Genomic DNA, 12,860 nt, shown 5'->3' with positions numbered 1-12,860 from the left:
AAGGAACACGAAAGAGGGATCGTACTGCTACGTTAACAAAATAAGCCTCTGCAAAAACAGAACGACTACGCGTAGCATGGTGATAAGGTTGGTGTGCCATAACGGACACGTGATCGACAGAAGGCTTTCGAAGCTGCCGCGAAGCTCCGCATCAATTCGCCGTGATGTAGTGAATACAGAAAGTGTCTTTTCCGGACTAGTTAGTTATCGGTAAAAGACTCGTTGCAGGCATTATACGGGAACCAAATCATAGCGCGTTTCCAGAATTACTTCTGCGCGCAAACGGATTATGGGGCTAATCACGAAAATATATTTCTAAGCCCGTGACGTCACTGTGACATACCAGAGTTGATGTTGCGGCGCGAAATACAAGAAAGGGAAATTCTCGTGTAGTGAAGACAAATTGGGGTACGGTCGAGGCGTCGTTTGAAGGCTGCAGACAGTAGTAAGTACTAGAAAAGACAACGACGCACAAGCAGAACGGCATGGGACAGGGCACTATCACTTCAGCCGGCACTTAAGGGTTGTTGAGGGCGGACGAGAACACAATGCAAGAGCACGTTGTAAAACGGTAAGATTAAGATTATTGAAATAGTGATTCACCCATATATGAGCGGCAAACAAACAGGCCATAATAAACTAGTAAGTCATGTGTTAAGCGGAGACAGTTGGGCTACCGTTGTGTCCTGTCTGTTCCTTCTGGTTAATCGTATTTTCTTTTTCCCGCTGTTTTCTAAAATTGGGAAATTATCGGCCTTTATTTTATCCAGCATTCATAAAAATGTTTACTTGCCATATGAATAAAAAGTGTTGAAGGCATACTTTGTGTATATTGAATCATCGAGCAACTATTGTTGCTCGATAATGTTCATTTAAGCCTCCTGTCTTTTATTTTTTTGGCAGGCCCTGTCCAGGCCCAGCCCCGACACAGTCTCGCAGGAAACACCCCGAACTGACGCTGAAGCACTGACGCATCGACAGCGTGGATGAGAGGAGTTGTACAATGACCACGAAGCGCAGCAGCAGGACCACCGATGGCACGCCCAAAGTGGCCCGTAAATCAGCGTCAACCGTGCTGGTCTCCGAGATGGCCTCGCGGCTGGTCTCGGAGCTGGCCCGCCTGTTCCGGTGCTTGGCGTGCGGTGAGTGCGTGAGGCCGCCCATCGTGCAGTGCTCCCAGGGACACCTGATCTGCGTGTCCTGCCGCGAGAAGGACAGTACCTGTCCCGAATGTCTCGCGCCGATCGGTGAGTGTTCGAAGTGGGGAATTATCGATATCTGCGAAAGACTAAGTTTCACCGATTATCCACACTGCAGTGAAGTGCCCGCCATTCAGTAATCAGATAGGGCTGCGCGTTTCAGAGAAGGGAGAAGCAGGTCTCGCCCATTGTCTGCCGTTAATCTTCCCGTGAAGCTCCTACTCAGTCGGCATTCCACATAGCGTAATTGGAAAAGGGTAATGTTTTCTTTTCGGGTTAATGGCCACGACTTGCAGCTTTCGCGGTGCTTTGCAAAGTTGATGAGACGAAATAAAGATTCACATAAAGAAGCGAGTAGTAGCTTGCCACGTCGACCTATATTGTTTTTTTTTTGTCTGCGATAGAGGGAGACAGGTGTAAACGCAATTGTCGATGATTGCTTCATTTTGTCAAAGGGGGATCGCTGGAGGATGTATTTAACAGCAGTGAGAACAAAAAAGAAATACGAAACACCAGGGACGTCTGACGACGCATTTGGCTTCTCTTTGGCTGCGTCGAAGCACACCGAAGTCAACAAAATAATGCGAGTGCCTAATCGTGACACGCCGGCAAAACAGAGCTTCCGAATTAGTACCCCGGCGCCTCGTACATTTTTTTTTTTTCTTAAATAACAAATTACCATTCAACAAAAACAACAAAACCTGAATAAAAAGTTCGCAAAAGGGCGATGAACCGAGCTCATTGGTACAAAGCGTAAAAGAAACAGCGTGGGCAACTTGCGCGTAATTTCATACTTGCGTTTATCACAGAGAAGCGGTCGCGGCGATGATGCAATGTTAAAGGGTTCGCAGAAAAAAAAAATCCGCGGCGAATTCGGCGAAGCTGCGTGAAAGCGACTAGCATAAATAATAACATCATACTAACAATAAGAATAACAAAATAACAATAGCATTAACACGCAGGCGACACCCGTGTGCCATCCATGGAGAAGGTGGCAGCGATTATCTTCACGCCGTGCCGACACTCGATACACGGATGCCGTGCGCAGCTGACCTTCTCCGACCAGCGGGAACACGAGAAGAACTGCGAGTTCAGGTGACTTGCTCTCCTTAATGGCGGTCCTGCGCCATTTTCAAGCGAATGGTGAAGTCTAGGTTATTGATTCGATTGAGAGGCAGTTTCGAACAAATTGGTAAGGCTATATCTAACGGGTCCAGAGAGGCTCGAACCGCCGAATTCTACCGACTTTAGAGACCGCTAACTGCTTGGAGGATTGCGGCGTCAATGATGGTCCAAATTCTTAGTTCAACTCCACGACGCAGGGGCCGGAATTCCTCCTCACTCGTCGGTCACCTTCGCTAATGTACTCCTCGCAAGCAGCCTCATTTTTTTTTTTTAATGCACGTGCGCTTTAACCTTTGCAGATTTCAACCAGGGGCGATGACCGAAAATAATTAAAGTTGTAACGCGACACACGCAAAAATAACACGCAAGTGTTAGTTTTTTGTGACCAGCGGTTGTCGAGAATACTGAAAGGTTATCTTGCGCGACAGCGTCACGGACGGAGAAAAATAAAAGACCCGAGAATTGCATTTGGGATGGCGCAAGATGACGCCCCCGGTCAGGCAGCAACACGAACGTGACAGCACGATTTCACAAATTAGTTCGGCGCGCCATCGAATTATACTTTGCTTTATGAGATGTGACCAGGTTTCTCCTCAACACGTGATTCCATTTTCTTGCCCAGTCTTTTGCCCAGGATAAATTCAGTTCAATTCAAGTTTACGTTTTCATTTTTGGGTTAAGTAGATACAAAACCGTCGTACAACTCACACAAACTTGAGGAGATGGTCACTTTGGTCAATCACAGTCTCGCATTAATGAAACGCGAACAAGGGAAGACACAAAAGAAGCTGCAGTACTCTTATTGCCAGCGCGAGTGGCTAATACGGTGCCTTTCACTTCCAGGCTTTAATAGAGCCTTGGCTATATTAAAGCAAAGGCCAGCTACAGTTCCCGACCTGACCCCGCATGGAAATTCGTACAGGTGTTTTGCTCTGTTTCTTCGCCTCGCCTCTCAGTGGATAGATCACTTCGCTCTCGAACTCACATGAGCTCTCGAACGGAAATTCATGAGTCAGAATCCCACCCAGAGACAATGCTTTAGCGCTTTCAAATTTTTTTTCTCTATTGCACATTTCGATGACGTACCTGCTGACGGCTATTGCCAGTAAAGGCCGCGTTCATAATTTTAGAGAGTTCTCCACCGGCCGCGGTTGCTTAGTGTTTATGGTGTTGGGCTGCTAAGCACGAGGTCGCGGGACCGAATCCCGGCCACCACGGCAGCCGCATTTCGATCGGGGCCACATGCGAAAGAACCCGTGAACTTAGATTTAGGTGCAGATTAAAGAACTCCAGGTGGTCGAGATTATTCAGGAGTCTTGAAGTTCCTAAAATGGACTCGAGACTCGCTCACCTTCTGGAGGCCAAACACGCCCTTTCAGCCAGGTGGAAGACACAAAAGCTTAATCGTAGACTAAGATCGAAAATCGCGCTTCTCAAGAAGGATATTCAAACCTATTCGGCCCAGCTCGCCCGGCAGCAATGGGATGACACGTGTACCCAAACGGACGGACGTATACAAAGAGGTAGCAAATGGAGCTTACTGAAAAGTCTCCTCAACGATAAATAGTCTAAGGACACCCTTAGTCTTGCAACGGATAGGCTCATAAAGATGCAAATCGCAATCGGTCTCACCGACGGGGAATTAGCCAACACCTTAGCGCATACTTACCTCCCCCACGCCAAAGGCGCAGATCATACGGTAGAGTGTGTAAACTGTATACATGGGACTCTCGGCACCTGATCTAGACAAACCTTTCACCGTGTCAGAAATCAGACACGTTCTCTTCAACCTAAATGGCAGATCAGCACCGGGACCTGATGGAATCACGAACAAACTCCTCAGGAACTAGACGATAGAGCAATCGAGATAGTCACGGTCGAAATCAATGAGGTGTGGAAAACTGGACAGACACCGATAGACTGGCGTACCGCAAAAGTGGTACTCATATCCAAACCAGGAAAGCCCCCACATATAGATAATCTGCGGCCTATTTCCCTTACATCATGCATCGCCAAGGTTGCGGAGCACGCGATAGATAACAGGATCACTGAACATATTGAAAGCAAGGAAGTATTTAGACACAATCTAATCGGCTTTAGAAAGCGTTGTCCACACAGGACGCTATGCTTTTGCTTAAGCGAGCAATCTTTGATAACCTTACCCGCGACGTGCGAGGGATCCTTGCACTGGACCTCTCCAAGGCCTTCGGAGATTTTCTCTTTTAACCTGGGTCCGCGGGTTCATGATTACACCAAATCTTTCCTCGCGGATCGCAAAGCACACCTCCGACTAGGCACGGTATCGGGAGGGCCCTACGAACTAGGCACCTGCGGCACTCCGCAGGGCTCGGTCCTCTCCCCACGTTTACTCAATATCATCATCATCATCAGCCTGGTTACGCCCACTGCAGGGCAAAGGCCTCTCCCATACTTCTCCAACTGCCCCGGTCATGTGCTAATTGTGGCCATGTTGACCCTCCAAACTTCCTAATCTCATCTGCCCACCTAACTTTCTGTCGCCCCCTGCTACGCTTCCCTTCCCTCGGAATCCAGTCCGTAACCCTTAATGACCATCGGTTATCTTCCCTCCTCATTACATGTCCTGCCCATGCCCATTTCTTTTTCTTGATTTCAACTAAGATGTCATTAACGCGCGTTTGTTCCCTCACCCAATCTGCTCTTTTCTTATCCCTTAATGTTACACCTATCATTCTTCTTTCCATAGCCCGTTGCGTCGTCCTCAATTTAAGTAGAGCCCTTTTCGTAAGCCTCCAGGTTTCTGCCCCGTACGTGAGTACTGGTAAGACACAGCTGTTATAAACTTTTCTCTTGAGGGATAATGGCAACCTGCTGTTCATGATCTCAGAATGCCTGCCAAACGCACCCCAGCCCATTCTTATTCTTCTGATTATTTCACTCTCATGATCCGGATCAGCACTCACTACCTGTCCTAAGTAGATGTATTCCCTTACCACTTCCAGTGCCTCGCTACCTATCGTAAACTGCTGTTCCCTTCCGAGACTGTTAAACATTACTTTAGTTTTCTGCAGATTAATTTTTAGTCCCACCCTTCTGCTCTGCCTCTCCAGGTCAGTGAGCATGCATTGCAGTTGGTCCCCTGAGTTACTAAGCAAAGCAATATCATCAGCGAAGCGCAAGTTACTAAGGTATTCTCCATTTACTCTTATCCCCAATTCTTCCCAATCCAGGTCTCTGAATACCTCCTGTAAACATGCTGTGAATAGCATTGGAGAGATCGTATCTCCCTGCCTGACGCCTTTCTTTATAGGGATTTTGTTGCTTTCTTTATGGAGGACTACAGTGGCTGTGGAGCCGCTATAGATATCTTTCAGTATTTTTACGTACGGCTCGTCTACACCCTGATTCCGCAATGCCTCCATGACTGCTGAGGTTTCGACTGAATCAAACGCTTTCTCATAATCAATGAAAGCTACATATAGTGGTTGGTTATATTCCGCACATTTCTCTATCACCTGATTGATAGTGTGAATATTATCTATTGTTGAGTAGCCTTTACGGAATCCTGCCTGGTCCTTTGGTTGACGGAAGTCTAAGGTGTTCCTGATTCTATTTGCAATTACCTTAGTAAATACTTTGTAGGCAACGGACAGTAAGCTGATCGGTCTATAATTTTTCAAGTCTTTGGCGTCCCCTTTCTTATGGATTAGGATTATGTTAGCGTTCTTCCAAGATTCCGGTACACTCGAGGTCATGAGGCATTGTGTATACAGGGTGGCCAGTTTTTCTAGAACAATCTGCCCACCGTCCTTCAACAAATCTGCTGTTACCTGATCCTCCCCAGCTGCCTTCCCCCTTTGCATAGCTCCCAAGGCTTTCCTTACTTCTTCCGGCGTTACTTGTGGGATTTCGAATTCCTCTAGACTATTCTCTCTGCTATTATCATCGTGGGTTCCACTCGTACTGTATAAATCTCTATAGAACTCCTCAGCCACCTGAACTATCTCATCCATATTAGTAATGATATTGCCGGCTTTGTCTCTTAACGCATACATCTGATTCTTGCCAATTCCTAGTTTCTTCTTCACTGCTTTTAGGCTTCCTCCGTTCCTGAGAGCATGTTCAATTCTATCCATATTATACTTCCTTATGTCAGCTGTCTTACGCTTGTTGATTAACTTCGAAAGTTCTGCCAGTTCTATTCTGGCTGTAGGGTTAGAGGCTTTCATACATTGGCGTTTCTTGATCAGATCTTTCGTCTCCTGCGACAGCTTACTGGTATCCTGTCTAACAGAGTTACCGCCGACTTCTATTGCACATTCCTTAATGATGCCCACAAGATTGTCGTTCATTGCTTCAACACTAATTTCCTCTTCCTGAGTCAAAGCCGAATACCTGTTCTGTAGCTTGATCTGGAAGTCCTCTATTTTCCCTCTTACCGCTAACTCATTGATCGGCTTCTTATGTACCAGTTTCTTCCGTTCCCTCCTCAAGTCTAGGCTAATTCGAGTTCTTACCATCCTGTGGTCACTGCAGCGCACCTTACCGAGCACGTCCACATCTTGAATGATGCCAGGGTTAGCGCAGAGTATGAAGTCTATTTCATTTCTAGTCTCGCCATTCGGGCTCCTCCACGTCCACTTTCGGCTATCCCGCTTGCGGAAGAAGGTATTCATTATCCGCATATTATTCTGTTCCGCAAACTCTACTAGTAACTCTCCCCTGCTATTCCTAGTGCCTATGCCGTATTCCCCCACTGCCTTGTCTCCAGCCTGCTTCTTGCCTACTTTGGCATTGAAATCGCCCATCAGTATAGTGTATTTTGTTTTCACTCTACCCATCGCCGATTCCACGTCTTCATAGAAGCTTTCGACTTCCTGGTCATCATGACTGGATGTAGGGGCGTAGACCTGTACAACCTTCATTTTGTACCTCTTATTAAGTTTCAGAACAAGACATGCCACCCTCTCGTTAATGCTATAGAATTCCTGTATGTTACCAGCTATATTCTTGTTAATCAGGAATCCGACTCCTAGTTCTCGTCTCTCCGCTAAGCCCCGGTAGCACAGGACGTGCCCGCTTCTGAGCACTGTATATCCTTCTTTTGGCCTCCTAACTTCACTGAGCCCTATTATATCCCATTTACTGCCCTCTAATTCTTCCAGTAGCACTGCTAGACTCGCCTCACTAGATAACGTTCTAGCGTTAAACGTTGCCAGGTTCATATTCCAATGGCGGCCTGTCCGGAGCCAGGGATTCTTAGCACCCTCTGCAGCGTCGCAGGTCTGACCGCCGCCGTGGTCAGTTGCTTCGCAGCTGCTGGGGACTGAGGGCCGGGGTTTGATTGGTGTGTTCATATAGGAGGTTGTGGCCAAGTACTGCACCAGGGTGGCCAATCCTGCTCTGGTGAGGGAGTGCGTTACCGGTTCTGGTCACCGGGATCAGGCCACACTCCAGGCCTGTTTACGCAATTTTATCAACACGCGGAATTTTTTTTTTTTTAATCCGGTGGAAAATTGCGCGGCACCGGGATTCGAACCACGGACCTCTTGCACGCGAGGCGGGTGTTCTACCTCTACGCCACCGCTGCACCCTCAATATACTCAATATAGCCATGCACAAACTCTCCAGTCGCCTCGCTGCTATCCCGAACGTGGGTCACGCCATTTATGCGGACGACATCACGATCTGGGCACCGGGCGGATCGCTAGCCACTCTCGAACACTCGTTACAAAGCGCATTGGAGGCTAACGAAGACTTTTTTTCAAACACGGGCCTTGAACTCTCCCCCGCTAAATCAAAGCTACTGTTATACCACCCGTCCAGACAAGGGTTCAGACACATTGTGCCTCTGCAAACTCTGCCGATAGAAATTCGAACTAAGAATGGGCATCCCATACCGAGGACAGACTCGGTCAAGATTCTAAGTCTCCTCATTGATGCCAAGGGCTGTAACACGACGGCCCCCAACAGGCTCACTAGACAGGCTAGTAATGTCCTAAGACTTGTAGCCCACGTCTCTAATCGAAGAGGCGGTCTCAAAGAGGACAATTTCCTCAGCGCTTATCAGGAATTCTTCCTGAGTCATGTTATCTACATCGCGCCGTACCTTAATTGTAGTAAAGCGGAAAAGGTCAAGCTCGACTCCCTAATCAAAACAGGCCTCAAGTGCGTACTCGCCCTTCCGCAGTTCACAAGCACTGAGAAGCTGCTGGAGCTAGGACTCCACAACACCATTGATGAATAGAAGCTCACACAGCGGCTCAAATAATGAGACTTTCATCCACTAAGCCAGGGATCAAAATTTTAGAAGAAGCGGAAATCCAACCCAGACATGAACCGGCGACCAAAGTTAACTTGACCCGGGAAACCAGAACTGGCATCATGGTTGACCCCGTCCCACGAAACATCCGCCCAGTGCACAACGAGGGTAGAAGATTCGCGAGAGCAAAGTCCATCCTTAAAAAGATCAATCAGCAGAAACTAGATGTCTTCTTTGTCGATGCTGCCAGATATGACAAAAAACGTAAACGTATCCGAAAACGTATCCCCATTGTGAGCGTCCCCTGTGAGGCGCAATGCACCTCGGGTACACCACCTCGCCAGCAGGTGCAGAGGTTCCCTGAACCACAGTGATAACCTTGCTGAGCTTCAGGCCCCCGGTGCTGCACCGAAGCGCTTTTGCACTGGAGAGAATCGAGGGCTGCGGTGCAACAGACACCGTGAACTGGTGCAAGTGGTGGAGTGAACCACGCGGGAACCGAATGAACCCCATGTTCGTTGTGACGATTTGCCGGCGCCTGTTGTTAATTAAAAGGACACTAAGGAGAAAAATGACTTGAGCTGTACAAGTATGTTATAGCCTTCTACAATAAAAGAGAAAAGAAGCCACTCTTACAGGGAGAAGGCATTTACTATGTCGCAAAATATGCAAAAACAACAAACAAGAACATTCCGCAAGAATTTCTCTTGCGATGACTGTCGACATTAATGCGATTAGTGTTAAGAAATACAGTTGCCCATCGCATTGCTCAGGAGGCGCTCGTTTAGAATGTGCAAGGGTATAATCCCGAATTTACATTGATTTGGTTCAGATTTGGTTCTTTAGTTCAGCCAAAGACTGAACTAAAGAAGTTTGGCGGACTCCTATTGAACTCTAACAACCAAAATGCGTAGAAAAAAAATGTCTCGCGCTGACGTAGCGGTCCTCGCGTTTTGCCGCAAAATATAAAAAAAGAAAACTGAAATTTTGATTATTTTGTCTTCTATTAAGCAGCCTGTGACCGTGAACTCAACAATGTATAGTGGAGTTCAAGAGTACTTTAACAACCTGAACTAATCTAATCTAAGCAGTTTGTATACGATATGCTGCGTCCCAATAGAGACTGCGGTGTCGTGGTTAAACCTAACCTTCTCGACCAGCAGCGCCACACATGTCGCCAAATGTCGTTGCCCATACTTCGTTCACCAGGCCCTTTTCCTGCGCCCTGCCATGGACGAAGTGCACGTGGAACGGGCCACTCTGCACCATAGATTCCCACATACGCCAGGCGCACAACGCACCCTTACTCAGCGGTAAGCCCACATAAGCGCGCGTCCCTGCGATGACGGTCTGAGCAAAACGGGCGATTCGAAACGATATGATAGTTTTCCCATACCGAGGAAGCTTCACGGGAACGGCGGACTTCAGGATCGGCGAGAAAATCGCCACTATAACATTAACTGTCTTAGTCAATTTCAAAACTATTTAGTTGCATATAAAGGAATTATTCTTACATTACCATTTAGCTGTCTCCGTTCGCAGTTGCCGTGGGCGGGCAGGGGAAAACAGACGGGAAACCAAGGAATATACGGCACGAGAGCAAACTTTCAACTGACGCTAATGTTAAAAAAAAAGAAGGAAAAAAAGGGAGGAAAATCAAACATTATCTCGGGCGGAGTCTGTCCGGTGTAATATTACGCACAGGAAGCACGGACTCCGTCAAACTTTTTGTTTTTGTGCGTATACCTGACAACGGCATTTTTACGTAGTGTTGTGAAATAAACGTTTACTTTTGATATTGAAGTACAAGGTGACAATGGCTATCGCTTCGCGTATTGTTTCACAGTGACTAGAGAATAACTCATGGTCAAATACTAGGCAATGGTCGCCGACCGCAAGTGATACGTAAGCGCTCAACAAATATAGTCCATACAGTCCTTGTGTCCACCGCTGTGGATAACGGCTTTCATCGGCTTCAATGTTAAACCAAGAAGGGTTAGCTAAAATAATCCGGTGCGACATACGGCTAGATGCAGGCGACATCATATGCCAAGCGAGTAATAGTTTCGCTATCACTGCTTTTCGAGAAAATTTATACTTTGGTTAGCACTCTACCTCATATGCTCTGGCAGTGTCCTGCGTTACGGGATACGTCCCTCACCAGCGAACGGGACTGGGACGAGGCCATATCTAGTCAGCAACTCAAGCTCCAGTCCATGGCCGTCCAGAGGGCCCGTGAAAGAGCGGAGAGGCTTGGCCTCCCGATTCCGACATGGGAGCAGCCAGCGGCGAGCCGGGGGCCCCAACGGGTCTCCACCGGCTAGTCCCTCAGGACCTCAATAAAAGTTCATTGTCGGTCTGTCTGTTGCACGGTACCGTCCCCGACGACGAATAATCAATGGGTTGTGCATTTCAAGTTCCACCAGAAGACACGTCAATATATATGATGAAAATGGGAGACAAGAAACCGCCACGCGACATTAAACCTGTATCTATACATGTATCGAGGAAAACAAAAGAAGCGTTCATCTGGAGCTAACTGGCGAATTGGCCTCTCTATCTCCATATACGAAAGTGCTGAGGCCAGCATGCGTCCGTGCATTTTAATCGGGCAAGTACTTTTTTTTTCAGAATTGTAACAGACCGGTTGACAAAAACAACCGACTTAAAAGGTGTTGTCTCTCTAGGGTTTTGCTGGGCCTAAGGAGGATAGCAGGCTTTGTTATAAAACCAGGCCACCTTAATTTCGTCGCGTTCTGGCGTTCTTATTTATCTTCTTTTGCAGGCGAGACAGTGGTGTTTACCATCGACGACGCGGACGGCGCCTGGTTCGGAAAGCGACTGCGCCTGCAGTCCTGCTTGGGACGAAGCTTCCTGCTCGTCTTCTGGCGCGAGCACGAGGACGCGAGCAAGGGCTGCTGCCTGGTGGCCCAGCTCATCGGCGACCCCCGCGAGGTGGACAGGTTCACCTACCGGGTGGACGTGACGCGCGAAGGCGCCCGGTCGCTCACCTGGAAGGACAGGCCTCGCTCGCTCCACGAGAGCGTCGAGTCGGCCCTGGCCAGCAGGGACTGCCTCTTCTTCGACGCCCGACAGTTCGTGGAGGGCGGCAAGCTGAACATCGAGTGCACCGTCTGCTCCTGCGAGGCGACGTGATCGCAAAAGAAATAGAAAAATTCGCATTATTCTTGCGCCACACTATAAGGGAAGTGCGCTGGTATGAAAGGAAGACTGCATACAGCGATACTCGTGTCAAGCATGGCCTCCAAGACTGGCAGCTCGGTCTAGGAGGCCACGTTTAAGGTTTGGAGTTTAGGGTACGATTATTTATATTAGGAATGCTGCAGGAAAATGTGGCGCGGCTGTCGTTAGGTTTTGATGAAATTCACGAGTAAGGCATGAATTTTTCTACAACTTGGCAAGGGTTTGTTAAAAAAAAAGCAAGCTGAATTTTTTTATTCTTTACGTATTGTTTTTTGAGATTTTCAGACTCCCAAATTTACGAGTGGTGGCTTGCTTTGCATACGTAACTGATGTTTAATTATATAGTTTGCATAAATGACTTCCCATAACGAAATTGTGAAATGGTACCGACTAGAGCGAAGGACTATGCCGCCACCTCATCCGGGCTTGACCCGTAAGGAGGCGGTTTTATATCGACAACTTCAAACGGGGTCATTATTCACCCCGGTGCTGATGAGGCACGTGTGTCCAAGTGTTTATGGAAGTGATCTGTGTTGTGTGTGCCGAAAGGAAAGAGCCACTGCAGCTCACATCCTTTGGGACTGTGCCAAGAATCCGCATGAAGCTGCAACAATAACAACGATCCCGCCGCGGCTCGAGGCCGCAACGAGATGCTATGACCAAGATGTCCAAACCCAGGCCGTCCAGCAGATCTCGGCGGCCCTCGAAAGGCAACGACCGAGCGAAACCGGAGGGAGGCTGCCACCCCAACAGAGGGGCAGGCGCGGTCGACCAAAGGGAATAGTGCGGCCGCGGCCGAAGTAGAGGCGCCACACGCCGTGAAGACGTCATGGCCGCGTCACGGTAACGCCTCCCTAACAGGGGAAGGCTAACCGTTCTGCAGGCTTTCACAACAAAGTTTCCTCACTCACTCACTCACTCACTCAGTCGATGAATAAATCGCAACATTTTATTCTTTACACTCAAGTGTCTGGTACTTCTTTCTTTCAGTGTTGCGCGATTGCGACCTCGGCAGGCAATGCCACCATTTCGATTTCTCGGACGAGCGGCTCTGCAGTTATGACAGCAAAACTTTTGACGGGTATGCTATA

At 48.1% G+C, this 12,860-nt stretch overlaps 1 protein-coding gene across 1 annotated transcript; it reads left to right on the top strand.

Moving 5' to 3' along the window:
* The first annotated feature begins 917 nt into the window (after window positions 1-917).
* On the top strand, window positions 918-12,138 carry LOC129381692 (E3 ubiquitin-protein ligase sina-like). The gene is made up of 4 exons (XM_055064747.1): window positions 918-1,247; window positions 2,162-2,294; window positions 9,775-9,878; window positions 11,351-12,138. Exons 1-4 carry the CDS (start codon window positions 1,004-1,006, stop codon window positions 11,719-11,721), a joined length of 852 nt encoding a protein of 283 aa, XP_054920722.1. The 5' UTR covers window positions 918-1,003; the 3' UTR covers window positions 11,722-12,138.
* The last annotated feature ends 722 nt before the right edge of the window (window positions 12,139-12,860 follow it).

The sequence above is a fragment of the Dermacentor andersoni genome, chromosome 11, assembly GCF_023375885.2.
Source record: "Dermacentor andersoni chromosome 11, qqDerAnde1_hic_scaffold, whole genome shotgun sequence".
NCBI classification, from domain to species: Eukaryota; Metazoa; Arthropoda; class Arachnida; order Ixodida; family Ixodidae; genus Dermacentor; species Dermacentor andersoni.
Note: the sequence above shows the minus strand (reverse complement) of the source record. Positions and strands in the feature narration are given on the sequence as shown.